The sequence below is a fragment of the Ahaetulla prasina genome, chromosome 1, assembly GCF_028640845.1.
Source record: "Ahaetulla prasina isolate Xishuangbanna chromosome 1, ASM2864084v1, whole genome shotgun sequence".
NCBI classification, from domain to species: domain Eukaryota; kingdom Metazoa; phylum Chordata; class Lepidosauria; order Squamata; family Colubridae; genus Ahaetulla; species Ahaetulla prasina.
The window spans coordinates 217,074,250-217,094,198 of record NC_080539.1 but is presented as its reverse complement, the minus strand read 5'-3'; the positions used below and the strand labels follow the sequence as shown (position 1 = coordinate 217,094,198).

The 19,949-nt window shown below is 35.5% G+C and overlaps 1 protein-coding gene across 6 annotated transcripts in view; it reads left to right on the top strand.

Moving 5' to 3' along the window:
- The first annotated feature begins 219 nt into the window (after positions 1-219).
- DYNC1I2 (dynein cytoplasmic 1 intermediate chain 2) overlaps positions 220-19,949 on the top strand; it is a 40,066-nt gene continuing 20,336 nt past the window's right edge. The window contains exons 1-7 of one of the 6 annotated variants that reach the window (XM_058190666.1): positions 220-412; positions 2,161-2,387; positions 3,198-3,315; positions 4,975-5,089; positions 10,435-10,579; positions 16,807-16,866; positions 18,393-18,508. In XM_058190666.1, the coding sequence (XP_058046649.1) occupies positions 3,208-3,315; positions 4,975-5,089; positions 10,435-10,579; positions 16,807-16,866; positions 18,393-18,508 (544 nt within the window). In that variant the 5' untranslated portion in view covers positions 220-412; positions 2,161-2,387; positions 3,198-3,207. Of the gene's footprint in view, positions 413-711; positions 736-2,160; positions 2,388-3,197; positions 3,316-4,974; positions 5,090-10,434; positions 10,580-16,806; positions 16,867-18,392; positions 18,509-19,949 lie in introns of those variants that run through there. The other 5 variants (XM_058190656.1, XM_058190675.1, XM_058190682.1 and 2 more) reach the window with 5 other exon arrangements.

Below are 19,949 nucleotides of genomic sequence, written 5' to 3'. Positions count from 1 at the left end.
GACATTTTCTTTTCAATCTAACCTTATTTCTTCGCTTCTTTGGCAGAAGATGTTTCATTATGAATTAACAAACTCCCGGCCACTTGTGAAATCTAAAACGCCATCCGCAAGGCCCGAAACAAATGAGGAATTTCTCCGTTCCTTTCGCATACGCGCATGCGCGCCCACCAGATGTATAACTGTGCGACCGAGAGCCAGGATCGACCTCCTCTTCCGTCGGCACGGGTTATTTTCGCGCATGCGTGCTCCTTCGGAGGATGCTGAGCTGTCTCCTGTAAAGAGACCTTACCCGGCGGCTTTCCCCTTATTTGAAACTCCAGCGGCGGCTTCCTCAGTCTCTTCCCGCTTTTGTTGAAAGAGCGCCTCGAAACAAGGCGGCAGCGGTCTGAACAGAGGAGGGCCTAAGTGACAGGTTAGCTTCGGGCAGGACGAGCCAATGCCGGGTCCCTAAAATCAGTGCCTCGCGGGCCCAGGGCGGCCTCTAGCTGTCCCGCATCACCCAAGTGGCCCCGGATGGGCGGGGCCGGGCCGGACCGTAGAAGATGAGGAGGGCGCGAGCCACGGCCGTTGGGGTGGGAGGGGGAGGAGGAATAAGGCGGGCGGGAGGGGGAGGGAGGGAGCGGCCGCTTTTTGCGGGCAACGCCCGGCAGCCGACCCTCTGTTTATCTCGGCCGTGTGTCTTTGGGGGCGATTTCTCCGTTCGTCCCCGTGAGTTTTTTCCGAAGAGGCTGCTGGGTGAGGCCTCCTATTTCGCTTCCTTCTGGGAACTCTGTCTTCGGCTCCTCTCTCACACTCACATACACACTCACTCACACACGGTTGAAACACTCCTATTTCCGGAGCGGTTTTTCTGAGGGGAATGCATGTAGTCCTCGACTTACAACGGTTCGTTTAGGGACCCTTCAAAGTTAACCACGCCACTGGGGGAAAACGGTGATTTATGACCATTTTTCACAGTGACGACCTTTGCAATATCTCAAAGATGCTTTTTCAGGAAGCAGCTGGACTTTCTTGTTGTTGTTTTTTCTTTGAAGACGTTTCGCTTCTCATCCAAGAAACGTCGTCAAAGAAAAAACAAAGAATTTCCAGTTGCCTCCTTGAAAAAGCACTTTTGGACAGCCATGACCTGGATGACTGAGAATCTCTACATACTTTTTTGACCTTTGCCATATATGGAATATATGTAGGTATATGCATAATTCTTTATTTATTTTGTCATGTTTCTATGGTGTGTATCAGAGGCGGTGACCCTTTGAGAGCTGTATGCAACGAAATTTCATTTTAATGTATGCCGATTGGTGTACATTCAAAGTGACAAAGTTAGTCTAAGTCTTAAGTTTGCAGCATTGGCATGATCATGTGATCAAAATTCAGACGCTTGACAATTGCTTCATATTTAGGACATTTGCCTTGTCCCAAGGTCATGTGATCACTTTTTGTGACCTCCTGACAAGCAAAGTCAATGGGGAAGCCTGATTCACTTAACAACCGAGTTACTAACTAATGAACTGCAGTGATTCACTTAACCAGTGAGGCAAGAACAGTCTTAAAATGGGGCAAAACTCACTGAACAATTTTTTTTTTGTTTACATTTATATCCCGCCCTTCTCCGAAGACTCAGGGCGGCTTACAGTGTATAAGGCAATAGTCTCATTCTATTTGTATATTTTTTACAAAGTCAACTTATTGCCCCCCCAACAATCTGGGTCCTCATTTTACCTACCTTTTAAAGGATGGAAGGCTGAGTCAACCTTGGGCCAGGCTTGAACCTGCAGTAATTGCAGGCTACTGTGTTCTAATAACAGGCTTCTTAACAGCCTGAGCTATCCCGACCCCTATGTCTCAGCAACATAAATTTCAGACTCAGTTGTGGTTGTAATTAAGGACAACCAAGCATCTTGAACACTTAAAAGAGCGACACATTTATGTCTCTGCCCTAAAAAATTACAGTTGAAAGAAAACTTACATCAACCCTTTAGGCAAGGGGCAAAAGAACCCCATCTGAGCTCCCAATAAACATCTAGATTCAGAACTGGGAATTAGATAGATCCAGATGCCAAATGTATTCCATAATTCACAGCCACAATATGATTAGACACTAATTTAACAAAACGTCAATAGTAATGTATGAATAGGGTCTGAATGTTTTCCCCACTACAGAATGAAAGTGCTGCCTACCCAGTTAGCTGTCTTTGTTATACTAGTCCCTACTATCCTGCCTCTGTTGGCTTTGTCTCAAGGCCTACAGTCACTTGCTATCCTCTGAGAATCTGGACAAAGACTAGAGGACTTTATACACCTTGAGGCTGTCCTTCAACAGTGTTGGAATAAAGAGGGGAAACTCAGATTTACAAACAGTACTGCCAGGATGAACTAAATCTGTCTAGGTAAATATATATAATAACTGTAAGGTCACCAGCAGGATATTGCAGAAAAATATGCATGCTTGTGCTGGTGTTGTGGAAAGGTGAAAGGAGGGAAAAGACAAATCTATATCATTTGCGTTTTGTATTGATTGAATCTGTTCGTTCAAATATATATAGTCCTGGTATTTCTTAATTATCCTGATATTAAAACAAAAAAGCAGTATTTTTTCCTCTGTTTTCTTTATTATATATATGTTTATATATAAAATTTTTGTCATCATAAATGCACTTAAAAATCTGGAGAAGCATGAAGGAAACTTGTCCGTTTTGAGTTCCTGGAAGGATAATTTATTAAGTCAATTTACTTAAAAATATTGACCCAAAGAAGATTTCTAATACCTTTGCCTAATAGTAAGGGTTTCTTTGCAATATGTATTAAAGGAAAAGGATAAGTTTATGGCAAAGAGTGATTCAACTGAATTTATATATATAAAAGTCAAAAATATTAGCTGGCCTTTCAGAAACATTTTTATAAAAAACTCTTTAAACAAAAATGGAATGTTCCCTATTCATAGGCCATTAATTTTATCATCCAGCTTCTTTCTTTCTAATTTTTATGTTAGCTTCTCTGCATTTTTATTAAATTCATCTAGAGATAAATATGTTTACAGTTTAGTGCCAAAAGTTTGTTCCAAATTTCGGGTGGTAGCCCTTCATACATTATTGCTAAGGAATCATATTTTGTAGTAAGCCTCTTTTATTTTAACTAATAGATATACCAGTACATATAGAAAAATACTTATTTTTATATTTGATTCATGTTATTGACAGGATTCTAACTATGTCTGATAAAAGTGAACTGAAAGCAGAGTTAGAACGTAAGAAACAACGCTTGGCTCAAATAAGGGAGGAGAAAAAAAGAAAAGAAGAAGAAAGAAAGAAAAAGGAAGTAAGAATTCTTTTTTAAAATTACACCTAGCAGATAATTTGCTTACATGCTAAAACTTCCTAGTAATTTTTGTTAATAATAATATGTGTCAAATTTTGAACACAGTTGGCAACATCAGATACCGGTAAATAACATTAGTAATTTCACAGAATCATTTTTCTCCCCAGACTTTACGTAATTCAATATGTGTATCGTTTTATCTGTATCGCTACATTACTACTAGTAATTAAAATATTTCTGATTAAATATAACTAAGGCAAAAAGCCTTCTTATCGTACAATAGCTTCAGTTAGTGACACTTCCAAACTGACATTGTCATGCATACAATACTGCTGGTCAGGATGTAGGAGAATACTTCCTGACCAGCAGTATTCTCCTAAAATAAGCCACTCTGACTGCTATATTGAATAATTTTTAAGGATCCTAGAGATACATGAGTGTCTTTATTTTTTCATTCAACTCTTTTTTTGATTTTTGCATTTTAACAAGTGTTAGAACTTTCTGGAAATTAACTATTTTTCGGTTTGGTATAATAATATTTATTTGCTGCTAAAGCATACATGAACCTATATTACAATAAATTTGAGGTGATCTTTATGTATAGTGATAACATGAAATTTTTATGAACAAGTTTATACATTCAGATTGTTTAAAAAAGTATCTGAAAAATTATTGATATTAAATTCCTATGAAAACTCTAAATTGAGGAATGGGATAATAAAATTTGCTATGTCAGAGCAAAAGAAAATAAATATTTTTAGAATGTGGACAAATTTGTTACTAATTCTTGTTCCATTGTAAAATTATCTTCTTCTTTTTTCAAAATTATTCTAAAAAAATCATGAGAACTTGCTAGGAACAATTTTTTTACTTATAATCAGTAAACTATATAAAGGTTGTATGAAGGAGTTTTTGAATAACTGTATATCTGGTGACCTGGAATATATTTTTGTTTGGCCATTTATGTTACAAGTACAAATACCAATTTACAGTATAAGTAAATTATTGATTGCAGGTTTACCTGAGTCCTTATTACTGCTATAGGAACCTGGAAGCTGAGCCCTATTTTTCTACATTGATCTTTAGGAATAAAGTGTTGAAAGTATTTGTCTTGGCTTATAATTGTTGGATATAGTTTCATCCCCGCTTACCTCACTATGGCTACTAAGGATGTACAGTGTTCAATAGATATTTTGGAACATGTAATACCTCTTGTCATTAAAGCAGTCATAACTTATTTCCATTCTATGGAATATCTGCGTTTTAATGTGTCACATTAAAGTGGCTGCTTCTTCGCAGATGCTGCATTTCCATTTCTGTGTGTTCAAAAATAATGCACAGCCTGAATTATGTTCTACTTTTCAAAAAATGGCTAGAACTTATATAGTCCTTTCTCCCTCTGTTTTTCTCTATTTCCATTTTTAAGATACTTTCTATTACCTATTTTAACAATAAATCATAATGCAGAATAATAGAAAAATAGAAAAGAAATATAAAGTGTAAAAGAAAAGAATCTATCTTTTCCTCAAAGTAGGGTTTTTGCTATAAAATTTCTTATCCAGACAGCCAGGTAATATCACCAAATATTTTTGTTTTAAAAACAATTTTCTTATACAGTAAAGATGTGAAATGACATATTCATTTTAATAAAATACATAGACTGATCAGAAGAAAGATGCCCTTCCTGCACAAGATGAGTCTGACCTTGAAAAAAAGAGACGGGAAGCAGAAGCTTTGCTTCAGAGCATGGGTTTAACACCTGATACTCCCATGGGTAAGAAGTATACAAATAAAATGTCATGTAAATGTCCTTCATGCAATTAAACTTCAGCATGAAACTTGAATTACTCATGCATGTACCTGATATGTGTTCATTATCACTACAATTAACTTAGAAATCTTCTCAGAACACATTGTTCTGTCTGATTTAGAATGATTTTATTAGAATAATATTACTGATTTCTAATTCTTCCATCTCTTTATATTTCATCAACTAAAACTAACTAAGACCATTCCATTAAAATATAAAATCAACGCAGCAAAAGGAAGCCTAGAGCAGGGGTGTCCAAAGTTTTTTTGGTGAGGGCCAAATACAGAAAAATAAGCAAAGGCCCGGGCCACACACAAGAGGTGACATATTGAGACATGATTACTGTGTGTATTTCTAACTCACCTATAATGTGAAGAACATTGCTCTCAGTGGGAGCAGTGATGCTGTCCTTTGGATTGAAGGCGAACTCGGCCTCGGGATGCTCCGGGGACAGAAACGCCGCAAAAGAGCGACGGCTCAGCTGCCCCCAAGGGGAAGGGAGGACCCCTGAGAAGAGCCCGACGCTTCGCCGCAGCCACGCACCTGATCGGCCTCCCAAGGAGCTACGGCCGGGATGCCCGTCAACGAGCTCAGCTCCCACAGCCAGCCCGGCCTCGCATTAGCCGGGGCCCCTTTCCAGCGGCTGGCGGGCAGCAGGGGTGTGCGGGGCGCGGCCGGGGCCTCCAAAAGCAGTAGGGCCGCCCGGGCCTCCAAAAGCAGTAGGGCCGCCCGGGCCTCGAGTCCGTGGCGGGCGTCCTCTGGCCCTTGAAGCAGCAGCAGGGGCGGCAGCCTCCCGTGGCCCTTCGTCTCTAGGCGGAGAGCAGGCGGCAGTCAGTGGCTCCCAGGCGGCGATCCCCTCAGCCTCTTCCCCCCACTCCCCGCCTCCCGCCTGACTCACCAGCCCTGGGCCGCCTCCCGCCTGGCCCGGCCTCCGAGCGGGACTTGGCCGGAACCACCAGCGGCTCTCCGTCCGCCTCTTCCTCCCGGGTGGCCGAGGGGCACCGCCTCGCTTCAGTCCGCGCTCCGGGGGGACGGGGTAGCGGCGGGAGCAACGCCTGTGACTATCCCGCGCACCGCTGCCCCCTGCCGCCGCCCCGGCGGATTCCGCCGCCGAAATTTATCCTCAGAGTCGCCCATTTTGGCGGCGCAGCTATGCAGGCACCACCTTTCCGTTGCTGCGTGATCTCCCCCTGCCGCTCGGCGGCTGAACTGCCCCAACCCTCTTTGCAACAGCCCCATGCCGGGACGGAAGAGTCACGTACAGAAACAGGAGCCATCTACGATTTTTATTACATATTTTACCCGAGACGTTGCGCAACCTTCTATTGCACCAGGCTGCCCCACCTGGGAAGCCGGGCAGAATGGTGAAGGCGGCAGCCCCAGGCGGCCGCTGAGTTTCTAGTACTGGGGCTGGTTGAAAAGTGCAACAGAGTTGAGCTCAAGCGCCATGTGCGGGCCATATTCAATTATATTTTCAAGACCATTCCATTAAAATATAAAATCAACGCAGCAAAAGGAAGCCTAGAGCTTCCAGATGTTTTTCACTACATCAGGATTGTTTAAAATTGCTACTCCTAATTTAAATGTTGCCAAATAAATATTTTCATTCTTCTTTTTCTAAGTAATTGATTGAATGAAAAATGGGCCTGTCAGTTCATAGAGTAAAAATATGATCCAGCAGAGACTTTTACTAGAATTTGGGAGGAAGCTGGTTTTAGCTAAGTGCACTTCAAAGTTGAGAGAAACTTTTGAAGGGATTGTACCAGAAATAAGAGTTAATTTATATCCCTTCTATCATTTTCTCCAATGGAAACATCCCATGACTCCAATTCTACTGATAGGACCCCTCTTGTGAAACCGACATTTCTTTTTGAAGTTTTTTAAAAGTTTATTTTAAAACTCTTATAAGCCTAATACTCTTTTAAGTGAAATAGTTAAATATTGAAGATAATTACTGCCTATTAGCACAAAGAGTTAGAACTATGCCACAAGAGGGCATTGCAACATTGCAGGAAACTACCTTATTCATTCATTCAATCAATTTCCATAGCCACCAATCTCAGACAAGTGACTACTACTTGTTTTTGTTCAAGTTGTTTGAATGTGCCAATTTCTTAATGAATGAAGTAGTTTATTTTGGGTGCAAAAATGATTTCTTTCTTTTAATATAAGTCTTAAAAATGAAGGATATATTTTGGAAACAGCTATCTAGAATGATAGACATAATTTAAAAAACAAAATATAAAATTCTATTTTTTTACCATTAGAAGCATTTAGGAAGTCTTTTAAGCATTGGTTTCAAAAGTACACATTTGTTTTAAAAATTATTTGTTCTCCGAAAAAAATAGTCAAAGGTAAATTGACTATAGGTCCAATTTCAAATGTTATTTGCCTGTGACATTTTTAAATTTTAGATTAGAAACTTGGGGAATTTCACTGCAAAAGGTAACATTCCTGGTCCATGTGAAATAATTATAAATGTCCCTTTCTAGTTCCCCTTGTTCTTGCATACATATAATATGTTACCTACCCCTGGAATTTCTGAACTCTGGGGCTTATTTTCGAATGTGTTAAGGTATTCTAATTGAAAGGAAGATCTCAGCCTTCATTAGAGCATCAGAATTTACTTTGCTTGATTTCTTTGGATCATAATTAACTGCATTATTTTCTGCATCTTTATTTGGAAGTAAACATTGCTTTGTTTGGTAGTCCTTATTGCTTAGTAAGTTCTGCGAGGGCAAATATTTTTGATCCTTTATATGAAATATTGTCATTACTTTCAGTATTATTTTAGCTACATATTAACCACCATTAACCACATATGGTTCCCATCTGTTCATGAGGGTTCTCATTATCCTTAGTACCAGGAAATGGAAACTATTGAAGTAAATAACTACAGTTCTGCCTATAGAGGCCAAGAACCATAATGCCATAGTAGGCAGTTTCATAACAAAATGGGATGTTTAAAATTTAAAAGTTTAGTTTTTAGTTCCTGCATTAATTTAAACTAATTTAGTAAACAATAGTCAATTTTATTAATTAAGCCTTAAGTGCTAATTCAGCAAGATCTTTTATTTTGCTTTGTTAATGCAAATTTTCAATGTGTTTTGAAATTCTAAAAGCAAAACTTTTATGGAAATAAAATAATACTAATTCCACTGGTTGCATTTTTTTAGTATTTTTTATGCTTAAGTAAGGACTCCCTGCAAATGTGAAATTTCCATTCAGAGTGCCATGAACAATAGAAAAGCTTTTGAAACTTTAAAAAAATTGTATTATTAAGTATTTTAAGCATTTCAATCTAAAAATATTTCATTACTGGGAATGAGAGAAGCTTAGTTTACTATGAGATTACTCCTACTAATGTAAAATAGCCAGTAGATGGCAGCAGTGACTAGTTAAAATATTTAGTGTTATAAAACCTCTAACTTGACAATGACAGATTAAAAATATATAATATAAAAAAAACAGTGTATGTAACAGGAAAACAAACATGCCCTAATCAGAATAGATACTGCACACTAAAAAGACATACTTCAACCTATATCAAAGCTTGGGGAAAAATACAGGTATTCAGAAATCATTTAAAGGCTTGCAGAAGCAGGACTCAGGACCATCCAAACCTCTATTCCAAAGAACAGGAGTCATAACAGAGGTCTATTTCCTAGATTCCATCAGATAATTGATGCAGCTCATGTGAAAGAAGAAGTATACTGGCAAATAAGCATGTAGCCATAATTGCTTGAACTACTGTATTCTGGATCAGTTGCAACTTCTAAGTTGTCTTCAAAGGGAGGTCAAGTAGAGTAAATTGTATTAATTCACATATGAGATGACCAAGACATAAGTTCCTGTGTGAAGGGATCCTTTATTCAAGAAAGGTTGCAATTGGCATATGAGTTGAATTTGAGTGAAGGCTGTCCTGCCCATAGATATCACCACCTCTTTGAGCAGGATGTCTAAGTCCAGGAGGATGCTCAAGTGTGTGTCAGTTCTGTATTGGGAAATACCACTAATTTAGAACCAAAGATGGAAAATTTTGAGCTCTGGAAAGATTATGCACCCATAGCCTCTCAGGCTTATCAGGGTTGAATAGCCTGCCTACCCTACCCTCACCTCTACTCCAGTTTTAAACTCAGACTCTTGACTTTAAGTCAACTGTCTCTTTTTAAAGTAATAAAATAATTAGTTGAATTAGTATCGAACACTGGTTGTAAGGTGTGTTTTTTTCAAATTAACATTTGAAAAAATGTTAAAGAAATAGTGTAGTGAAAGAAATAATATATGCAAATTTTGCTAAGATTTTATCAATTTCATCAGTTTTATAGTAAGTTTAAGCTGTTTAAATATATTTCACCCTCCATTAGTGCTTATATTTTAATTATCTGAATATTGAGCAATGCTGCAAAGTGCAACACTGGAACAGGAATTGGCTCTCCCCCATTTTCCTTTATTGAAGCATACTGTGAGTATGACTTTGTAAAAGGGCACTGTAGATCAAAGCCAATATATTTAACCACAATAATGGTGAAAAATATGTTTAGTGTAGGAATGATTTTCTGTGAAAAATTCTATTTTCTCTCAAATCAAAACAGTAAAGAATATGCAATCCTACTCTCTTCAGTAATTAAAAAAAATCATTTAAGTTTAATCACTGCCACTTAACATTTCAGAATTTTTTAAATAAAAATTTAATGTGAGAACTACAAAATAGAGAATGTGCTGAAAATACATTATTTTAAATACATAATAGCATGTTTTACAAGTGCTTACTGCAAAAGGCCCTAGGTTTCAGCATCAACCTCTTCTAAAACTAGTTGCAGAGAGGTAATTTTCATGGAACCTGCAAGTCACCCAGAATTACCTGGAGGCATAAAAAAAATAACAAAATAAAATAAAAATAAATAAATAACTTTGTCTGTTGTTCTGTTTTTCAAGATAATGTCTGGAAAGGATAACCATCTTGTTCTTTCTCTCCTGATTCTAATAAAACCTTTCCTCAAAACTTATGGGAATTCTACGCAATACATTGCATTTTTAATTACTTAATTTCTAAGAAAAGGTTGTTGCCATTATATTAATAATCTATATTTTCCCTTGCATTTTAAGTAAATTACATCTTTTAATATTATCCCAAAATGCATTTAAATGGCAAATATTGCATGGATGTCCAGCATGATATGTTAACATTGTCTTTTCCCCTTTTTTTCTATTGTTCATTTTCATCCATTTTATTTATTTTTGTTTTCTTTTGTTTACCATCACTTTTTTAATGCTTCCATGTTAAATTAATTTGGAAACATCCTAAGCTGTGCAACCTCTACGACTAGTAACAGCGGATACCTGTCTGTTTCACTATTTAGTCCCTCCTCCTATGTCTCCATCTTCGAAATCTGTGAGCACACCAAGTGAGGCCGGAAGCCAGGATTCTGGTGATGGTGCTGTTGGTTCAAGGTATGTTTTCTCAGAATGATTGATATTTATGAAGTATAAAATACTTTGTTAGGGTATTTTTCAATAATACAATACATGTATCAAAAGATATAGCCCATTCTTCTTGGCATGTCACAAGACGTGCCAAGAATATATCCCAAATATCCCAATGGCTTTCTCCTCCCTCTATCCAGCAGAATTTGATTGCTGTCTGGAAGTGGAGGCCAGTGCTTTTCAGTTTTTCAAGACAGCTTCTTTTCCATTAAGCACTCTTGCGAAAAATGTGTCTTGAACTGTACTAAATTCTCAGCTAAAACTTTGGAAAATCAAATAAAAACATGAAAGTATTTAAGTTGAAATAATGACTGGTATGTATATACTAAGGAAAGAAAGTCTGTATAATATGTAGTTTTCTAAAGATTTCTAATGTTTCTAATTCCTCTACTGATATTTTCTTAATGTTGCATTTTGGAGTGACACTCATTTGAATAAAACACAACTTGAACAATTTAATTAAATCATTCATTTAAGTTATTTAATTTTTACAGACAAAATAAGTAATCAGATATTTATTATCAAGTATTCTTTTTTAATGCTGCGGTATGTCAAAATAACTCTAGTACTTGGTGTTACTTCATGAAAAAGCTAGTATGTCTGATAATTGAAAAAATTGTTATTGGCATGGGGTAAGATGGGAAAAGAGATAGAAGCCTGGCTTACTAAATAGATTTGAAAATAACACTATGTCTTCTTCTGTGGCCTTCCGCTGCTTTGTATTTATTGGTTGTGGTGGTATTTAATTGGGGGTTCTCCTGTTCATCATTCCTTGTTTTTTTGAGATGTGCCATCAGATTTCTCATTTTAATGTCCCAAGTTTCTACATTTCTACCACTGTACTAGTGTTTCTTTCTTTTAAGTAACTGTCTTGAAGGTTTAAAAGATCCATTAGGGCAAATTTTGCAAGAAGTAAAAAGGGAGAGAAAGACCTCTATTAGTGTAAGTAGCTATGTTCCATAGTCTACAGGCTGAAACATAATGATTACTACTTGATTTTTAAAAAAATCTCTGGTTTATTATTAAGAAACATAGTAATCGCTAGATTTATTTAACCACAACCAGTTTAACACAATCATGTGGTCAGGTTAATAATGTAGAGTAGGAGTTAATTACTCCTTTAAGCTATAAGTTTCACTTGTACCTATAATACTTGTATGAGTAGAAGACAGGGTGTGCTGCAGGCAGATCCTATGGAGTGTGAGTGGGTGCTACAGGAGATTGCTGCAGGCAGGCACTATGGAGGGCAAGTGAAAATGCAGCAGGAACAACGTGCGACCTCCTGACTTCTGCCTTGACTTTGCTTGTGGGTAAGTCAAGGAACATTGCAAATCAGATCACATGACCACAGTTTGCTGTAATGTTGTAGTAAGAACCTGGGCACCAAGTGCTTAGATGGGGAATATTTGACTTTGAGGATACTATGACAGTCAGAACTCTGAGGACTGGTCATAACTCCCACTCATTCAATACCATTGTAACTTTGAATGGTTGCTCAACTAATAGTTGTAATCTGAGAACCTGCAGCCTGGTTTCTTTATATTAATTGGTGTTATTACTTACCTCAGAGTTCCCTGTCACAGGATAAATGTCAACACAATGTTTCTTCTGATAAACAGTATACTCTATAGATTCAAATGTTATAGCAAGTACAGTTCTGAAGATAGTATCTATTCTTAATATTTGGTATAAATTGGAAAAAATAGCTTATAATTTTTTTAAACTACTGTTACTTATATTTGCTTAGAAATGCTAAATAGTGCCCAAAATTGTTTGCTGAATTTTATAGGTATAGTTATAATAATCTTATTAAATTTAGTCTATATTGTCTAGAAAAACCACTATAATCAGGCATCTGGAAGCTAGTTAAGTGTATAACATGTGAATGAACTGATTAAAAGGCATTTGAACAAAAAAAAAAAGCAAGATCAGCTTTTAAAAGAATCTTGTGGATTATTTAAGATTAACATAGTGTTAAATGTATACAACAAATAAAATATCTATAGGGCCCGGCATAACCTTATAGGCATTCATAAAGACTCTACTTTTAAAGTCTTCTTAAAAGTAATTAATTAACAAAATTAAAAAACATAAAACTAAAAAATCATACATTTTATTTTGACAAAAAAATTAAGGCAAAATACATAATTTGAAAAGAATATTATTAAATATAAATATAACAAAAATATATTTAACAATTCTTTTACCAATAATGAGATCAGGAAGGTGGCAGAAGCATTAAACACCAGTACTAGTAATAAAATATTATAAAGAAATGGGCTATACAGCTGCAAAATTATAAAAATGAATTATTCATCTTATCTTTTATTGCATGTTGTTAGGAAAATTTCTGAATACACATTCACATATGAATTTTAAATTGCCCTTGGGAAGTTTTCAGCTGACTCAGAAAGCTTTCTTGTCACTGATATGGTTGATTTGATAAATCTGAGGGATCTTTGTATGATTGGTGCCAACATCTGCATGACCTGGTATAATTGCTGCCAACAGTATTTAAAATATGCCCTAGATAGATGGAATTTATTATGGTGACAGACCAGACTTCAAAATAAAATGTTAGAAACAATGTAGGGTAAGAATGTTACATAAGTGATACTGCATTCAGCAAAACATGTGAACATTAACTTTCCTCCTGATTTTAAAACTGCAGTGATGAGTGGAATCATCTAGGTAGTTGTATGGTTGGGCAACATCCTAGTGTAGGTTTCCATCCTGCCCAACGGTTTACTGGGAAACTACATGCTAAAGTTTACCTCAAAACCTTAGACACGTAGATCAATTTGGCACGGTTTCCCCCAACCCATCTTGGCACCCCTTCAGTCTTTACCAGGAATTCCCACGGCTTTTTGCTTAATGACCTGCACATTTTAGAGTTACAATCGCAAGCAGGATTGCCTAGATTACTGTCACTAAATGATGCAGTTGGATGATATCCACTTCACAATCAGATCGTTTAGCAATGGCATCCCAATCCCAATTGCCATCATAATTCAAGAACCACCTGTTCATTTTTAGGGGTGGCTAGCCAGAAATTACAAATAACTGATTCATTGCCATCCTTCAGTAAGTTTTGCTTTGTGATTTTCAGTGTAACTAGGAAGTAGAATGCAATTTATAGAATACTTGGAACTAATCTTACTTGCTTACCAGCCTTTCTTTGTCCTATAGCGGTAAGCATATTACAACCATTTTATCCAGTAGGGATATTCAAGCCTGATAAGTCAGCTTTTTAATAGAATCCCACTAAAATATATAGTCTGCTATGATTTGCTAATTATACATTTATATAACAATTCTCTTTTAATAAATTTATAATTCATCAGTTTCAAAGATAATAATCCCGTCTTAATGAAATAGTTTCTATGAATTTATTTTATTAAGATCATTTAGCTGCTAATAAATTTACAGTGATTTCATTTGATGGTGCAGCTTAGGCTGTCAGGCTATAATATGTCATTTTTTTCTTCTCTTTGTGTTTTCCACAAGTGCAAGGTATGCTTTTTTTGAATCAATCAAATGTTAATCAATTGGGTGCAACTGGAATTTATCAAGTGTCTTGTTGCCCAAGCCTGACATTATGAGCTAAGAGAAAATGACCCACCCCAAATCGCCCAGCTGTCTTTCATATTTAAGGCAGGACTAGAACTCACAGTCTCCTGGTTTCTAGTCTGGTGCCTTAACCATTAGACCATACTGGCTCTCCTGCTATAATATGCCTTCTCAATTCATATTCATTTAAATTCGTAAGAGACTTAGGAATATTTACAGAACAAGTCAGCATAGTGTTTGACCTTTTAATGTCCCCAGAAAGCACAGTAATGTAATCTCTTATGAAGAAAGCGCAAATAGTTCTAAACCCGCTGAAAGTTTTAAGATCAAAGAAATCATAGAGTACTGGTAAGCCACCTGCTTGGTTTTTCAAATATAGATGAATTAATTGAGTTTGACTGAATTAAAAAATGTTTCCCTTTTTTGCTACTAACAAAATTGATTAAAAACAAGATTTAAAATATAATAAAATTAAAAATATAATAAAATCAAGATTAGACAGTGCAATGTATATTCTTGAAACTTTGGGTAACCAGGAGAATGAGAACTAATGAAAAGATTAATTAAAAAAAAACCCAGCAGAAGTTAAATTATTATTCTAATTGAGCCATGAATTGCGGTCATAAGTCATTGCAGTTTTCTTTTATATGAACTTACGTGAGGACTTATGGTTGGGTCTACTCTTTATCCAATGAAAGTACAAGAGACTATTTTTAGTAGTTTCTCCAAAAACTTGACATGTCATCTGCATTTCCCCACTACTTTTAAGGAGGCTTTGCAGATACAATTCTGTAAAGAATTTTTTTTCTCTATTTTTACCCTCAAAACCTGTTTCAATGTTATTCAGCTACTATGTATTTACAGTAATGTTTTGTTGGTTGCTTGCTTTTTGTGAATCTTTATTAAGATCTCTTTCTTAAAGGATATAAATGAGAATTATTGGATTTAAATTTTTATATGAAAGATTTTGAATAATGGAAAATAGCAGTGTAAACCAGTTATACTCAAATTATTTTCAAGTTGCAGAAAACCAATCTCATTATATGCAGAAAATCTGTGTATTCAGAGTGTAAAGTTGGCCTTTTTGCATAGGAGGAGGAAATGGGAATTAAAGAGTTAACTGAACATTCCTTATAATGAAGATAGGACAGAAAGCTAAAAAACTGAAGATAGATGTAAGAGAGGCAGAATAAAAAAAGAAACAGAAAGGTAGAGGATTTAATTAGAATATATAAAAGAAAGAAACACTAGTTGCCTTTGAGACTGAACAGAGTTCTGTGCCGGAAAATATCAATTTATATATATTATCTATTCATACAATATTATAGTTAAATAGTTAGAATTATTTATAAACAACTGTTCCTCTAAATAAATGAAAGACAGAATGTAATAATTCTACCCAACATTGAAGATAACATTCCTCAAAGAAAAAAGCTGATAAAAAGTAGATTACATTAATATAAACACTTGTATCATTTTTGGGCAACTTGATTATATCCCAATAATAAATTTGGAATAATTATGCCATTTCTGACTGCAGACGATTGGCAATATACATAAAAATAGTTAATAAGATGTGTATGCATATGTAAATAAAGTATTAGAATAAACAATATGAAATATATTTCCTTTTACATCTTTATTGCAGTATGTTGCATTGTATGTTTATTAATACTGGCTTCTGCATCGTGCTCTTAAGACTACTTTTGATTCATTGGAATTTAAGCATATGTAGAATAAGTTTATTAAACATGCTGTTTTCTTGACATTGGTTGTTTTGGGTTGGTTTTAAATTAAATGACATAAGCCCAAGGCTGTGCTTAACCCGTAATTATAGCAATGTCATGTCTTGGAAACACTAGTAGTAGTATATCCCAGTGGAAAAGCATTTTTCTATACCCAAAGGTTTATGTGTTGACTCATTTCCTTTACCAATATGACAATTTCCTGAACATATTTAATGCTTGGGGCAAGATTACAATATGTTAATGAAATGAATCAGATGGCACTATTAAATCTGTGTATCTATTTTATCAATGTGTTAACATGTTTTTCATGGTTTCAAAATTATAACTGTTTGAAAATGTAATGTATCTAGTAATACTATCAATTGCACCTAATTAAAAAATATTTGTTGGCTAATTTTAAAACATATACTTTGCATATATTTCCACATGAATAAAATTGATGAATCACAGATTTTATAAATAATTAAACATTAATACTTTAAAAATGTAGCATATTAAGCTTATGAAAAGGTGCTGTGAACTATTTGATTAATATAATATTGCAGTCATAGTTAGGGGTACCATATATAGACTGCAAAAATCTAGGCAGCAGCAAAAAGATACCGAAAACAAATGGTTTTCAGATGTTGATAGCCCCATATATGATATTACTAGCAATACTAATTGTATGTTTGTATTTTAATTGATTATATATTGCATGTTTTCCTGTAGCACTGAATGTCCACTTGATTTTCACTAACCTTTTGACATTTTTTTGTTTTGAAACCATAATATGAGTGTAACAATAGCCTTAACATTTCATAGACTGTATTTGCTTCACTAATCTATGGCCTTTTTTGCTAATGCTGCATGGTTGTCCTTCAACCTGTGTATTAGGACGCTGCATTGGGATACTGATCCATCTGTTCTACAGCTCCACTCTGATTCCGATCTGGGGTACAGAAGAGTTTTTTTTATCTTCCATCTTTATGTAGCAATTGTTTATTTATGTTCAAAGTAAGATTCTTAAAAGTAACATGTGAAACCATTTTTCATGTGATTAGGTAAACATATTAAGCAATAATATAGTGTTGAATTTGTTAATCAGCAGTTTTTAGAATACATTTCCAAACAGTATAAAACAAGAAAATATGTTTGGAAAAACTGACTTAACATAATTGAAAAAAAACAACCCTGTAAATACAACATAAATTACAATTCTAGATTGTCACTTTTGAATTTACATTTAAGTTTCACTTATTTACTAAATGTTCTTTCTAGATTTTAAAAAATAATTTATTAAACCTTTTGATATTTGTAACAAAGTATGAATCTACAAATACTAGTAATTTGCCTGTTTACAAACCTATAGTACTGGAGTTAAATTGGCCTATCATATAGGAGTAAAGAATAAACGTGAATTGCAGTAGGAAGAGTATAATATAAATATGAAACTTTATTACAGTAGGTGGAATAGAACAGGACTATTGGCTTTTCTACATTTTTGAGAAGCATAGGTGCATTATGGCCAAAATACAGTAGATGCAGATGCTTAATGGAAACTATCTCGGGATGTATTATGATAGTGCAGTACTTTGGATTTAGTTTTGAAGAGGAACTTTTCAGGAATACAAACATGGCTCTTATCTGCAGCTCCTTAAAGATGTGTGGTCTGTTTTTATGATCACACAGCTGTAGCAGAATCCCCCACTCAATAGTTACATGTTTCTTTGCTTTCTGGAGCACCTTTTTCAAATCAAATCTGTGCATTCCTATCATGAAGTTCTTCAGACAAATAGAATAGAATAGAATAGAATTGAATTCTTTATTGGCCAAGTGTGATTGGATACTTAAGGAATTTGTCTTTGGTGCATATGCTGTCAGTGTACATAAAAAGAAAATATACATTCATCAAGAATCATAAGGTACAATACTTAATGATAGTCATAGGGTACAAATAAGCATTTCATGAATCTCTAATTCAAAAGTCATTGCACAATGGTATCTTAATTATAATTGATTTCAACATGATAAGATACTTTACAAGTTAAATTATAGTTCTATTGAGTTAACATATAAAGCACATGCTTTATATTAGGTTGGATCTAGACTTGCACATTATTGTTATTATTAGCACTTATATATGGCAGAATAATAGAGAAAATAATCAAGTAAAAAAAATCAGTTATCCTGTAGTGATGTTTTGGAATTCTTTGGAGGGTTTTTGAGAGTATGGGGCTGTATAGGACTATCCTGTTCATAAAATTCTGGAATGAATCCATTTTATTTACTTTTAATAGCAAATTATCGAAAATCCACTAATATTTATGCCATCTAAAACAGTATAAGAAATTGTGATCCATTTTAGTTTAGTGCTATTAATTTTCTGTCAAATTTTCCTATAGAACTTCTCCATAGAATACTTCTGTTGGGCAGGGTGTTGTAAACACATTCCTTATAACGTTCCACTTCATTTTCTTTAGACGTGGACCTATTAAACTTGCAATGTCCAAAATTACTCAAGTTGACTTTCCTCCTCGAGAAATGGTCACATACACAAAGGAGACCCAAACTCCAGTTATGACTCAGCCTAAAGAAGGTAAATATAAATTTCACTCTTACTGTTTCCTTATACATAAAGAACATCTTTCTATATAAAAAGACTTACATGTGACAAGGTAAGTGTCATACATCTTGATACAAAAAAATAAATTCAATACTTTTATTGTGGAAAATATTAAAAAATATTTGCAGAAAGGAAAGCAATTCTGTCAAGAAATTTAAATTGGCATAGAATTGTGGCTTATTTCTTCAGTGCTCTTATCTTCATTTTATATTTTGATAAAGTATCATATACAGGTCTTTTTCTCTTAGAGAAATAAGGCTTTGCAGAGGTTTTTTTTTTAACATAAAATAAATTGCAGAACCAGTTATAGTCACTAAGGCAACAAAAGGCACATTTATAGACAAATAAGTGGCCATGCACAATTATAGCTTTAAAAAAGTTTTTTAAAAACTTAGCAGCATATCTGGAACATGCAAAGTGGCTTTATATTTTGACATTGGGATATACTGTGGCAAAAACTAAAAACCAAACCCCTGCAATTGTGTCCCCAGAATGGTTTCTAGGCTTCCTCCTCCACTGAAGTCTAGCATTCCCTGCATATTAAAAATGTGTTCTAGAAGACTGGGTAACTATCTAGAACATGGGTGTTAAACTCGTGGCATCACGCCTTCACATGACATATCACAACATTTTTTTCCCTTCACGAGCTGGGGTAGGCGTGGCCTGTGCGTGATGCATCTGGCCCATGGGCTGCCAGTTTGACACTCCTGATCTGGAAGAAACTGGATGGTATGGGAGAGAGGTCCAACCATAATTGCCTCTCATCATTCTTTCTAGTTTGTATGTATAACGATATTTACTTGTGACAAAGAACAGATTCTCTCCCTCTCTCTCTCTCTCCCTCCCTCCCTCCCTCTCTCCCTCAAGGCAGCAAACATACCTAATATTCTTTCCTCCCATTTTTCCACAACAAGCCTTTTTTTTTTTTTTGGGGGGGGGGGGGCGGCGGAGAATAATTGGCCCAAAGTCACCCAGTCAGCTTTTATGCCTAAGGGGGGGATTAAAACTCGCAATCTCCTGGTTTCTAGGCCAGCACCTTAACCACTGTAATAAACTGGCTTTGTTATAATTAACAATTCCCTATATAAGTGGTCCTCAGTTAACAATCACTTATTCTGCTGTTCAAACAACAGTACTGAACAAGTGATACTTAAGATGGTTTTTGAAGTTCGGGTAGGTGCACTACCCATGCAGTCACATGATTATGGTTTGCAGCCTCCTGCCTTCCCACAAGCAGAGTTGGTGGAGAAGCCAGCAGGAAATCAGAATTTTTAGTCACATGAAGTCCTCTTTTAATGACCCACAGTGATTAACTTAACAATGGTAAGATAGGACAGCTTTGCTAAGCAACATGTTCATGTGTAGGAAATAAACCCACCCCTCTCCTTAAAAATGAAATATTTTAGGAAATATT